This window comes from Lissotriton helveticus, chromosome 6 (assembly GCF_964261635.1).
Source record: "Lissotriton helveticus chromosome 6, aLisHel1.1, whole genome shotgun sequence".
Taxonomy (NCBI): domain Eukaryota; kingdom Metazoa; phylum Chordata; class Amphibia; order Caudata; family Salamandridae; genus Lissotriton; species Lissotriton helveticus.
This window is the reverse complement of record NC_136067.1, coordinates 649,758,887-649,773,513: the sequence shown is the minus strand read 5'-3', so window position 1 is coordinate 649,773,513 and position 14,627 is coordinate 649,758,887. Positions and strand designations below refer to the sequence as shown.

Sequence of the window (14,627 nt, the reverse complement as noted above, 5' to 3'; positions counted from 1 at the left end):
AACCCGCCATCCAACACCAATGACCCTAACGCTGCCACACGCAACCTCGCACAGTGGATCAGCAACTGCGCCAATACCCTCGCACCACTGAAGAAACCTCCTGGCAAGCCCGGCAACAGAATATCCACCTGGTTCACCGACAAAATCAAGGACTCTACGAAATCCTGCCGAACCCTTGAGAAGACCTGGAGCTGCGAACAGACAGCAGAAAGCTATGCAGCTCTCAAGAATGCCACCCGCATACACCACCAACTGATCCGCACCACCAAGAGGACTTCTTTTAAGGAGCGCCAAGACAACAACATACACAACAGCAAGGAGCTCTTCAGCATCGTGAAAGAGCTCTCCAACCCCAGCGCCAACTCCAATGACATCCCACCATCGCAAGACCTCTGCGACGCCCTCGCCACCTTCTTTCACCGCAAGATCGCTGACATACACAACAGCTTCGGTGCCCAGACTCTACCATCAGCCACAGAACCATCACCCCGCACCGCCACCCTCAACACCTGGAACCCCATCAGCATTGAAGACACCACCCACGTCATGAACACCATCCACTCCGGCTCACCGTCCGATCCATGCCCGCACCACATCTTCAACAAAGCAGACGCGGTCATCGCACCCCGCCTCCGGAACATCATCAACAACTCCTTCTCGACCGCCACCTTCCCAGAGAGCTGGAAACACGCAGAGATCAACGCTCTACTGAAGAAACCCACAGCGGACCCTAAGGACCTCAAGAACTTCCGGCCCCTCTCCCTTCTTCCCTTCCCGGCGAAAGTCATTGAGAAGATCGTCAACAAACAGCTGACCACCTTCCTCGAGGCAAATGGTTTCCTTGACCCATCCCAGTCTGGATTCCGCCCCAACCACAGCACCGAGACTGCCCTCAGCGCAGCCACCGACAACATCAGGACCCTGCTCGCAAACGGGGAAATAGCCGCCCTCATCCTCCTTGACCTCTCAGCCGCCTTCGACACCGTCTGCCACCACACCCTAAGATCTTGCCTCCACAACACAGGGATCCAAGGAAGAGTCCTGGACTGGATCACATCATTCCTCTCCGGCAGAACCCAGAGAGTCCACCTCCCTCCCTTCCACTCCGCGTCCACCAAGACCATCTGCGGCGTACCCCAAGGCTCCTTGCTCAGCTCGACTCTCTTCAATGTCTACATGAGCCCCCTCGCTGCCATCGTCTGCACACACAACCTCAACATCATCTCCTACGCCTACGACACCCAGCTGATCCTCTCCCTCACAAAAGACCCAGCCACTGCCAAGACCAACCTCCAGGAAGTAATGAGGGACGTCGCAAACTGGATGAAGCTCAGCCGCCTGAAACTGAACTCGGACAAGATGGAAGTCCTCATCCTGGGACCATCCCCACCCGCCTGGAACGACTCCTGGTGGCCCACCGCGCTGGGCACTGCACCGACACCCACGGACCATGCATGCAACCTGGGATTCATCTTGGACTCCACGCTCACACTGTCCAAACAAGTCAATGCCATCTCATGCTCATGCTTCAACACCCTGCGCATGCTCCAAAAGATATTCAGATGGATCCCCACCGAAACAAGAAGAACCGTCATCCAAGTCCTTGCCACCAGCCGGTTGGACAAGGGAACGCCTTCTACCCAGGAACCACAGCAAAACTTCAGAGAAGACTCCAGCACATACCTAACGCCTTCGCTCGCCTCATCCTCGACATCCCTCGCAACCGCCAAATATCCGCCCACCTGAGAGACCTGCAATGGCTTCCAGTCAGCAAGAGAATCACGTTCAGGCTCCTCACCCACGCACACAAGGCTCTCCATGACATAGGCCCCGACTACCTCAACAGATGCCTCACGTTCTACACTCCGTCCCGCCAGCTCCGCTCCGCCAGCCTCGCCCTCACCACCATCCCACGAATTCGCGGAACCACCACCGGAGGAAGATCGTTCTCCTACCTGGCCACCAAGTCCTGGAACTCCCACCCCGTCCAACTACGACTGATCCAGGACCACCTCACCTTCAGGAGACACCTCAAGACCTGGCTGTTCGAGCAGTAGCAGCCCCCCCCCCCCCTCGCCCTCCCCCACCCAGCGCCTTGAGACCCTCACGGGTGAGTAGCGTGCTTTACAAATGCTATGATTGATTGATAGCATCTAAAACTGTTCTGTATTGAGAAATGCTCTTTTTGTGATTTTGAACTAAATGCTCTTCTAGTAAATCAGAAGTAAATAACTTTCTTTGGTCTGCGCATACCATAACTCCTAATGGACTTGGAATTAAAAAACCTCTGGGGCAATCTTGATAATATGTGAGGGGATTAGGAGGCTGTTGTTAAAGTAAAAGTTTTCCTTTGATTAATAGGCCAGAGAATCTACCTGCAGAATGATATGACTATCACATATCGAAAATAAAATATTAAATGAATGAGAAGCATATTGGATTTCATGCATCTTCTATACTCGAAGTGCATATATTGTAGATTCAGTTTGGATGCCTTAGCACTAGGCTACTGAATTAGTACACTGTGGGTATAGGACACACCATTATTGTATAATTGCACGAGGAATTGTGAAATAATAGAACTGCTTGATCATTTCCGTTCTTTTGTCTTTTTAATATGTTTCTATGAAAGTAATGGTGCATTTCATTATTGATACACTGCAACAACCATTCCATATACTGTTGTGATGCCTTTTTCCGTGTTCCTTGGGCAGTTAGTTATCACAGGCAGATATCTGTGAAGAGCAGTGTCTTTTAATAAAGGTATTCCAAGTCATATATATTATTGTATTCCAATTAGAAAACTAAGTTGCTTTCTTTGTACTCTTAACTATCCAACATTAGAATGTGGGAACAGACAAGGCTTACTCCAAAAGGTGATAGTGTTAGTAACTCAGAAACTGTAGGATACAAGTAAATACAGACAATAAAATCAGTGTTCAGTCAGAGATACATCTTCTAAAAAGAACAGTTATTTTATTTACATGTAAGGAATTAGGAAGTACAGAGAAAGCCATATGATCGTATCATCTTCTATGTCTGAGATACAACCCAAAAACATTTAAAATGCTTATGGGGAAAGCGCTATATTACAAACAACATGTGATTCCATGGCCAACATTATCCTATGTAGAAAGATTCAGATATGTTCGCTGTTTTCATAAACACGTGGTCACAAATATTTTAAGCAATAATGTGTTTATAATATACCGTCAATGGGGCAAAGTTTCCAGACAGAATTCTACAACATATCAAGTCAGTCTTAAGCCCCAGGTGCTAAGTGACCCTGTCTGCAAGGCTGAACAACTCAGTGTGTTTGAGCCCAGGTCACCAGTAATCTGGATCCACAGCCCAAAAAAAGCAGTCACACAAAAATCAAGTACAAAACAGCCGTGGGCTACTGAAGGTTTGGTATATGCATTGGCTTTAAGTGGTGAAACATATTAAGGCAACAATCCTGCACAGAACTCCTGGACGGGGAAGGGAGACCTAGTGTAACAGCTAGGTTTAAAAAATGTGGATAGTTGCAATGTTTTCTCAGTCCTCAAAGCTCAATTGTGGAACTCCTTCACCTGAAATCTAAGCCATTAAAAATGCTTATCCTTCCACAGGCCAATGGAGACAATCTGTTCACTGCTCAGCTACTACAGTTATAATATAACATCAATAAGCCATCTTCCTCGTAGACATGTACTCATCAAATCACCCCAAAATGAAAATGAACAAAGGGAGTGCCTGAGATGCACGGCACCAGCCCCTTGTAATGTTTATATTTCTTACTCACATCTGCTGCCATCCATGCTTCTGCAACACATAAGCCTCAAACTTTCATAAGCATAAGTGGAAATAATTATTTCTTAGATCAAACATCAATATTTTAGGTGTCAAACAAATGGCCAGGATTGGAAGCCAAATCATCATCAATGCAAACTTCAAATCAGGTTTTAATACTATGGGAGTAAGGTCTTAAATTGAAAGTCACTCAGTGTAATCATAGTCCCTAAATCAAGCCACTACATGATATTTAGAACCCTCACCACAATGTAGTTCCCTGAAGTGATTACCCTCAAGCTAATCCCATTTCCCTATAAGCCACACTTGCATTTTTTTATTTCTATACCATAACATGCCTCTTTTGTATGCTCTTCCAGCCAATGTACAGCACTCCACTGCCTTGTAGCTAGGTATACGCATGCACACACACACTTGCCTAAATACATAGCCACAAAGGCAACTGGACCAGAATATCTTAGATCCAGAATCAGGCCATACGCCACCCAACTCACTCTGCGGTCATCCTCAGAGACTTTTTTTAGCAGCCCCCACTTTTAAACTGAAATCTAGAAGGGGCAAGGCAATGGCTGTCCTAGGGACCAAAGCCTGGAATTCCCTGCCCACTCAGCTTAGACACACTCAAACTGAACTCACCTTCAGGAAGCTCTTAAAAACCTGGATTTTCGCCACCCCAGATCATAATGTGCTTTCTCTTATCTAATCTCTGCTTCTGCTGTTGTAACTAAGCTTTCTCTCCTCTATGGACTTTCAGATGCCCTTTCTCGGCAAAGCACCAAGATGCTCCTTGGAGTGAACGTTGCACTATATAAAACTACTCATAGAATGACAGAATTAAACATTTTGAGAGCCAAAAGGCTCTACTAATCAGAAGTCCAAAACCGCTGAATACATCATTTACTCCTTTATGAGAAGTGGTCCATATTCATTCTTGAGAATTGAGCAATATATTAAAAGAAAATGTAGAAAAATCCTCACCTAGTTCTGCCTTCAGTCTCTCCAAAGAGGAAGCTTTGGCAATCAGCTGATTGAAGGTGGTTGACACGGTGACCTTTGATTCCTCATGTTCTTGGCTGATTATGCTGATCTTTTTTTGGGTCACCTTTGCATCTATTCTGGTTTGAGCAAGGGTTTCTAACACTTTCCTGATAGAAAGAAAGTTCAAGATTGAAAAATCTCTATTGCAATATTGTGGCACTTATGAAGAAAATGGTTACCTCACTTTTCATTTAGAATGACTCACAACTAGCCATGAACCAGATGCAGCCAAATCAAAATGTTGTTCATCTCATAGCTTTGCTGGCCATGTATTTGCTCTTCCAAAACTCTTCATCAATATTTGGCTATGACCTTATCGTTTTTCACGACATGATTCATGTTTCCTATGCTTGCTCACTGTACTATGTCTGTGCAAGTGGAATTGGATCAGAGGTTATTGCTCGACAAATCCGAAAAATGGTACTAGTCCTGCAGGTCTAGTACCATGGAAAATCTCCTCGACCTGACTGCAACCCACTTGACCTCCGTCTCTGAAAACGGAGCAAAAGTGACAAGATAACAAGATTTAAAGGCATCTTTATTGCTCATTCCCTTTGTGTGCAATAAAAATGCCTTTAAATCGTGTTATCTTGTCACTTTTGCTCTGTTTTCAAAGACGGAGGACAAAAGTTAGTTTGACTTCCTACTCGCCAGAAAGGGCGAGTAGGACCTAAAAATAGCTCGTCCTCATCCATTCTCCCTCGCAAATGCGAGCGGGCGAGTGGATTTGTCGAGCCCTAATACATTGCGAATAAGTGTGTTGATATTCCTACATAAGAGAACAGTAATGTCATTGTGAGCATGTCAAACCAGGTTCCCATAAAAAAGGAGGTTCCTTTTCCTTGTTTGTCCCTCCTTGATACTAGTAAGGTTGTTGAAAAAGCAAACTTCTTCTATACTATTTGTGCAAGTTTCTTCTCTATACACAACAGTGAGCGAGACATTTGAATATTATACATTATTACTGAATTTCAATGGCAATTGCAGGACACACAGTTTCATTCCTGAAATGAAATGCTTACGTTTTTCAAGTAGTTGAAAAGTATCTTAGTAAAATCATAATATGCCCAATGGGGTGGGAAGTTATATTTTTTTCTTTTTTTACCACATTCAGTATACCCTCTTCTCTATACAGGTTCTGTTATAACATACGTGGGTGGGAAATTCAGAAGATAGTTTAAGACTGAAAATATGGGTATTCTGGGTTACATTTGTTAAATATGAATAATAGATATATCACCTCTCTCCTTTTCAGTGTGAGAGGCTAGATGCTGTAAATGTATAATTGTCTATAACATGTCAATTTTCTTAAAAGCTCTTCTATAATTTTATTGCCTGCTTCTACATTTGGGGCTGCTTGATTGAAAATGAGACTTGCACATGCAGAAGCTTTTGATGTTCTGTTAGTTATCTCGGTTGAGGTGTGTTGGTGGTTGCACCTCCGTTGGAAGGGCTCAAAGTTTCCCTAAAGAATGGCGCTATTACAGAATTCACATGCCCTCTTCAGCAAGGTGGTTCATGTCATATGTAGGTTGTGTACACATTCAATCTCACTAAAAATTTAGCAGCACCTTGGGGTGAAATTTAATTTGCTCTCAGTTGACACAGAACTTATAAAACAAACATAATATTTAGGGATCTGCTCATGTTTTGTTGCATTCACCTTTCCACATCTGTTGATGGGGGAAATAAATGACACTTACTTCAACCCTCTCTCTGTTTCTTCTTGCTCAGCCTGCTTTTTACGGTAAATATATTTGAATCTGTCCAAGAAACTGTATAAAGTGCCGGGTCCCAGGAAAACCATGTTATTGTGTCCCTGGATGTCATGGTTGTTCATATGGTGAATCCTTTCCTAAAGAAAATAAATCAAATATACAAAAATCTATGTAAATCTCATAGTGGGGCAATATGTTACTTACATCTTAGGCGTCAGGAGTAGCTTAAATTGGATGGCTTAAATTTACCTGTGAATTTTACGTTTATTTAAAGATTAAAACACAGCTCCCACATATTGTGGGTAAGGAAGTGTGGCGCTGGATTGGGGGACAAATACATATTTTTATTGTAATGTTTGATTTACTGGATACCAGCCAGTAGAACGCACTACCATGGTGCATGCTTTTGAACTACTTGGTATACATTCTTAAATTATCTTTTGCCATTGTTATTCTTGGAAAGCCATTTGCAATAGTTTTAACAACTATTAACTGCACGCATGATAATAAAATATATACAAAATTTCATTTACTTCTTTGAAGCACATCTAAAAAAGAGCTAACAGTAGGACTCAGCTCTCTAGACGTGCTTATTAAAGCCAGTTCGCCCAAGCGCAGGAATTGGCACCAGGAATCATGTTGCCTTATGTTGGCACTGTAAACAATCATAATGAAGGATAATGTTAAAGTATCAGTTCATGTGTGTAGTAATATTGTGCAGCTCTGCTTTTATACATAATATTTTCTGAAATGCTATTACTGTAACTGGAAGTAAACTATAGCTGTTTTTGCTATACCATCATGTAACCAGAGATTTTCAGGTGTAGATCCTAAACGTATGTATGCATGCTATTGTTTTAAGGGGTCCCTTGGACAGACCAGCCGCCCTTACGAAGGTTACTAGAAACACAGGTTCAACAATAGACTATACCTTGGTAGACCCCGATCTATTTCGACACATCAAAGACTTCCATATTCTGGAACGGGTTGAAAGCGATCACTATCCGCAGTTATTCACATTATCAATTAAACCAATCAAGTCCGAGCAAGCGCATCCTCTAACACTAAACACCCAACTTTTCAACTTGCAAAGATTAAATTGGAATCAAGACAACATTTCAAATTTAATGGAGACCTGTCGTTCACTGCTTTCACCATCAGAAGAACCAAAAGACATAGTAACGACTTGGGAGTCCTTTGTAGTTAATATCAATAAAAAATACAAAATCGAGCACCGTGGACACAAAATAACAAGAAATGGAGGAGGGAAATGGTATACGCCAAAATTGCGATTATTAAAAAAGCAACTCAATTCATACCTGAGGTCTGCACGAAAAACGGATCTCCAACTTTCACAACAAAATCTTACAACAATACAACAGTTGAAAAGGGAGCTAAACGCAAGACCAAAACTGCCAGGCAAAAGTATAAGGAAAAACTGGAGTGCACTATACTCCACGCCAGTAAACAGCGGAACTCCAAAGATTTCTGGGCCAAAATTAATTTTATGCTAAATGGCAAACACCGTTAGTTCAACTCGGATATGACAGATCAGATATGGGGCGAACATATAGATTTAACATACAACTTCACACAAAAAACATCATCTGACAACTTATCCGCAACCCCACTAGAGTCTATTCCAACACCTAGTCTGAATACAAAGGTGGAAGCGGGAAAACCATCCTGCAAGCCAGCAGTTTCGGATCACACAGGAGAATCATGGCAGATTACATCAAAACAGGTTTTAAGGACAATAAACCATCTGAGAGCAGATGGGCCCCCGGACCAAATGGCCTACCCAACGCTCTTTTCAGGCAAGACCCTAAATTTTGGGCTAGTCATCTATCCCCCTTGTTCTGTAAAAGCCTAAGGACAGGGAATATTCCAGACTCTTGGAGGGGCAGTATTCTACAACCAATTTGTAAATCGGGTACTCGCTCAGACCCCAACAATTACAGGCTGATAGCCTTAATCGATGTTGAGGCCAAGATTTATGCATCCAATCTATTGGCAGACCTGGAGTCTTGGGTCGATAGTAAAAACTTAATTCCATCCACACAAACAGGCTTCCGGGCTGGTATGGGCACCCTAACAAACCTATTGGCGCTAACTCTCCTTGCGAAAAAGGCAATTGATAATTCCACCATTCTATATACATGTTTTTTAGACTTGAAAGCGGCTTTCGACAAAGTGCCAAGATCCAAACTTTGGGCAAACATGAAAGCTTGGGGCGCCCCTCCGAATTCATTGGGAGCAATCATAAACTTGTATTCGCATACCTGGGTTCAAATAAAAAAAGGAGATGGACGATGCCTAACAAAGAAATTTCAAACACTTAATGGGCTAAAGCAAGGATGCGTTTTGGCCCCTAGCCTATTTAACATATACACCGCTGACCTAGAGCGAGAACTACGCGCAACCCAGGGAGATCCACCAAAATTGGGACAAACACCCATACCGAGTCTACAATACGCAGACGATATTGTGCTCTTCTCACAAACCCCGTGTGGCTTACAACGGCTGATTTCTAAACTTGCGCTGTACATTTCCAATGCACAACTAACAATAAATCTCAAAAAAACAAACATTCTATGTTTCTCCAGCTCCAGGAAAAAGCGACCTAAATTTGTTTGTAGGATAAATTCTTGCCCTTTAACCCAGGTAGATAAATAGAAATACTTGGGGATACTACTAGACCATCATCTAAAGTACAAACACCAGTTAGATCTTGAGAAATCAAAAGCCAAACAACTTCAATTTGCCTTCAAAACAGTACAAAAACATTTAACCCCTTCGACGCTCATGACGAGCTGGGCTCGTCATGCAGTAGCCTCCTGCTACGCTGATGACGAGCCCAGCTCGTCATGTAAAGTGGTATCTGTAGGATCCCAGCACAGGAGAAAAATCCCCATAGCATTCAAGGTGTTAAGTGGAAACTCAACGGGTCACGTGCTAAAGGTTGTAGCAGCAAAATTTCTGCCCTCGCTCACATATGGCTCGGAACTGATGGCCACCATGGATTCTACAATGCTAAATCTTACCCAATCAAGATTGTTCAAAAATCTTTTCTCGATTCCGCGACATATTTCACAAGCCTCAATACGTCTGGAATACGGGTTAACAAATCAGATTCCAGCAATACAAGGGGCTGTGGCCAAATACTACTGGCGCATGAGGGATGCCGAAGAAAACACACTTGCCAACCTCTGCTGGGATGATGTCGAAAAACAGGCTAGGCATTCCAACTCCACATGTAAGTCTCTTAGGCAAGCGCTTCTATCATTAAATCTGGAAGAAGCTTGGCATACACCAATGTTTTACAACGCTTTTAAACAGAGTACTAAGATAGCTGTCAAACAAGCATCGCTGCTAATGGACAAAGGCTCAGTGGCTGGGTAAAAGCCACGCTTGGATTGTGATGCCAACATACAATCAACTGAAGCAACAACCTTACTTGCAAGAATGTTTTAGGGACCACTACAAGAGGAAATTAAGCCTCCTGAGGCTGGGTTGTTTCATGAGTAAAGACCTTACCCCAAGATGGCAACGGACCTGGCCAACCTCAGACTGCCGCCTTTGTGGGAAGGGTGATGAGTCGCTACTGCACCTACTATGCATTTGCCCGGCATTACTAAACTTAAGGAAGACCTTGTTGAAATCACACTTAAGAGAAGCTCAAGTCAGGACCTGCAGGGCGGCGGTGATAAAATGCCTCAGCGGGTCTTCGATACAACTTTCCTGCAAAACGATAAAATTCCTGACTTTCGCTGCCCAAGAGCTAGAAAAAATACAACAATGAAAGGTGATCTGGGCTTCATGGTCCCGCCGTGGCCTATCTGGGCTCTTTCTTACTTTCTCAATAGACATTTTCTCCCCATTTTCTGGAAAAAGGCACTTTATCAGTTTGACCATGTGACTGTTATACTTAGTTAAATACACCTCCTAAGTACATTGCATCCTCTTCCACAATATTCATTTGTTGGTCCAGATGTTTTAATGAGACAGCAACTGCTTCACAGAGGTATACTTGTGTGTTTTGTTGCAAATTCGTGCAACGTAGTTAATGATCTGAAGTCATTCTACTGTGCCATTTTATGTTGTTTTTACGTTGATTCAAAGATGTTGATGTTCATTGCATGGTGGTATGATCCACCCTTTTAAGATTTTTACAAATCAAATAAAGTAATTTATTAATCAATAGCTATTGTTTTTTTTAGTACACTGCATGCTAGTGGTGAGTGAGTCATTCATAGCTCACTCTATATATAGCTGTATATGTATTTGTACATTAATTATATGAAGGATTACCGTATAACATATTTAAACATATAGGGGCATATTACCAAGTAGTTCGTTAGTAAACGCACAACGCACATCCCCATATCGCCGGCTGTCGCCGGATTACATCGCCTTTTTGGCACGCAATTATCAATGCGCATCACGTAGGCGAATTGAAATCCGGCGATAGTCGCGATATGGCACATTAGCGCATGAAAACAAATGTTGTTTTCATGCGCTAATGTGTTCCTTGATAATATGGGGGGGTGGATTCAGCCTTATGATCCACTCCCCCATGTTATCAATGCCCTAACACCTGGTCAGAGCAGGTGTTGGGAGACCTGCGATAAACGAGTTTATCGCAGGTCTCCCTCTCCCAATGCCTGCCTAGGTAATAGGGTGTTCCCACCTCCAACCACATTTTACATGTGGTTGGACGTGGGAACGCCCACATTGCATGTCATTAGCCATGTTTATCGCCGACATGCAAAGTGGGCTTGCGCCAGGCTTTAAAATGCCCTTGTTAATAGGGCTCTAGCAGTATCGCCGCTTTCTCGGCACAATTCGCCGAAAAAGCGGCGATACTTGCCCTTGGTAATATGCCCCATAGTATCTAAATTAAGGCAAGCAAAAAATATTCACATACAACAGCTTCATAGCCACAAAGCTGTTTAGATTCCCATTTGCACAATGCTCCCCAATCGGCATGAACACACAGTAGCCTTAGCTAAGGTGCTGGGGTTTAAAAACTTACTGTAGAAAACTTTTTAAAAAATAACTGAAAGTAAACACAATACTTCTCAGGGAAACCAGATCCAGTCGTAGATTATAAGGAACATTTTATGTATTTCATTGATATAAATAGCATATGTTTGTAACAATTCAAAATATAGCTTTTTAAGTTGTCACTTTCTTGCTTCCTTTTCTTTCTTTCTCTTTTTTCTTTCTTTCTCTTTAAAGTATTTGTGACTTGCTCATGTAGCTGAGGGGAAATTCTAAGGAGGGGCAACAAAATAAATCTCACAGTACATAATATATAAAAATAAATGAAGAAAGCAAAACTTAACACAAGAGGTTTAAACTTTGTATGGATGTGTCGTCTTTAAAAGAGCTTTATTTAGTTCTAAAGCATCAGTGCTTGCTTCATAAATCCTAGACTTCCAAGCCAATAATTGAAACATCAAGGTATAGAGGGGAGTGTAATGCACATAACATCTTTGTCATTATAGCGTGTTATCAATTATACTTATAACAAGCACTGTCTGTCTGGAGATGGCAGGACCCTTCATTGTATGTGTGCTAACTCAGCTGTACTTAGAAAGCTGACATTGCACACAGTGCAGTTAATTCTAAATTACAGAGCAATATTTTTTTTTTAACATAACGTACGCCTGTTTATTTTGCACAAATTGCAATTGTGTCTACATTATTGTACTTATTGGAGTAGCTCTTTCCATTTGGAAACAGGCCTAACAAACCATACAGAGCAATATTTTTTTTTGTTTTGTTTTCTTTATTGCCATTTCAAAAAGAAACATAACAAACTACTAGCCTGTAGACAATAAGTACAGAATCATAAGCAAGACTGCCTAACTTATATATTTCGGATGTCATTTTTTGCACACCTCACTTGCTTAGAACCCCAACAGATGATTAATGTCCACCACACATCCAATCCTGCCTTGAGAGAACCCATGACGGCATGGTCCGGTATCCAGGGCGCCTCCCCCTGTATTGTGCGTAAATAGTGAGCCTTCATGTACAAAGCACAGCTTCCCTATCCTCCCCGTTGCGGCATGTAGCCCCCACGTCAGACGGCGTGTTCTCGTCTGCCCCCTGACTTTCCCTGGCCCACGTGAGAAAAGGTTCCCAAATGTCCCTGGGTCTAGAGGTAGGGGGCATTAACTACCAGAATGTGGTCAATTGGGAATGCCTGTATGTGACGTCCCTGAGCCATTCCTTAATCGAAGGCGCCCTCTTTCTCCCCCAATGTACTGCAATTTGACGTTTGGCAAAAAAGGAGAAGCAGTGCATGCAGTTTGCAAACCTTGACTGGAGTGTCTTTGACATAACCCAACAGGCCCAGGGGAAATGAACCATATGATATGCTAAATAAATTATATGTTACTATTTAAATTATAGAGTAGGCAACTATGCACATGTACAAACTGCCAATGCTTAAAAGATAAAATTAGAATTCACATTCAATAGGAATAAAAAAGGCCTCAAAAACGAAATTTTGTGTTTTGCAATAAATAAACTTACAGCATTTTCCTTAGATACATTGTATTAAATATGAACAGGCAAACACATCATCTAAATACATTGGATGTTGCTGAACTGCACACACATTTTAGAACTAGAAATGTCTCAGTTTTAAATACACTGTCCCCAAGCTTACATTTCAACACTAAGAAAAGCTTTACGACGGCTGTGTTTTTACTGCCGCTAAGCAAGCAGCTGTCGTTTTTGTAGGCCACGGAGAGACAGGGCTGTTGACCCAGCTAAGTGGAAACATGGTGTAAAATCCTGCATTTCAGACGGCTGTTTTTAAAAAGTTACAAAAATCAGGTTCATTATTTTGTATAATAGGAAAACATTTCAAGTGAGGATTTCCTTTCTTAAAGCCATTTTATAGGCACATTCTTGGTTCTGATGTTGAAAAAGTGGCGCAAAAATGTTTCATGTTTCAAGTTAGGCTTCTGTGCTTAGGGCTTATGAATGACTGTGTCTAAATATGATAGGCAAGGGATGCAGCTTGCTTTTCCTATGTGGAAATATAAAAAATGATTGGTTTAATTATTTTTTTTATTAATTATGAAAAATTATTTAAAAAATTAAGTGCTTTTAAATTCGTTTTTTAATATTGATAAAGCTTAATACTCATACTGTGATCTCGTAGCATTAAATTAAAATTAAGTTGTGTTGTACCGTATAATGAGGGCATTTGCATATGAAATATCACTCTGCGCAGGCGTAAAAAACTCATTTTTATAAAGGTATATATGATTATTTTCAATTTCTAAATCCTGGGCTATGTAATGAACATTCTGATAATAATTATTATGCAAAAAATTATAGGATATTCAATTTTAAGTGTCCCAAATAGCAAAGTCGAAATTGGCTAAAATGCACTATTCAAACAGCATTTTTCTTCATTTAGTGTAGCTTTTAAAGTGCCTTAGACTTCAGTAAATGTATACATTTAGGTATGAAACAAATATCTGACCTTTATATAGCTGCAGAAATATACTGCACACTGCTTATAATTGAAAATATGTATAAAAAAAAAACAGCAGAAGTTATTGAACTGACAAACAGGGTGAATGGGTCAGTTTTCTGCTTTAACGGTGTCTTTGAATTAGGGAAAGCTGCATTCGCACACAGAATAGGACAGCTGGGAAGAGTTAAATGTCAGCTCTATATTTAGAAGCATAGCATGGCTCCCAGAGCAAGGTCTGCGTTGCCATTTTGACCTCTGAAATTCTTTGAAAGAGGACAGGGGAAAAGGAGAAATTTTACCTTTTCTTTGGCAAAATACAAGCACTTTATGAACTCGTGTGATAGAAAATGATATAATATAATATAAATATAATATGTGAATTTTGATTAACAGATAAGGTTTGCCATTTTTATACAGCACTAATGCTTAAAAGCTGAGGCAATGAATTTGCTAAAAGGATTGGGGTTTGGGTATTCATATTTTTTTACCTCCTCACAATTGCTATGTACCTCCTATAACTTTGTTTATGGCTAGTTGCTACAAATAGGGGTTGATAGTGTTGACAGAAGTGAAAC

General features: G+C 41.6%; 1 protein-coding gene across 1 annotated transcript in view; it reads right to left on the bottom strand.

The window, feature by feature from the left end:
- Positions 1 to 14,627, bottom strand: part of LOC144762435 (dynein axonemal heavy chain 5-like) — a 1,437,549-nt gene that overhangs the window by 509,131 nt on the left and 913,791 nt on the right. The window contains exons 77-78 of the mRNA XM_078647616.1: positions 6,534 to 6,685; positions 4,771 to 4,937 (exon numbers count right to left, since the gene is read on the bottom strand). Coding sequence (XP_078503742.1) covers positions 4,771 to 4,937; positions 6,534 to 6,685 — 319 coding nt within the window. The remainder of the gene's footprint in view (positions 1 to 4,770; positions 4,938 to 6,533; positions 6,686 to 14,627) is intronic.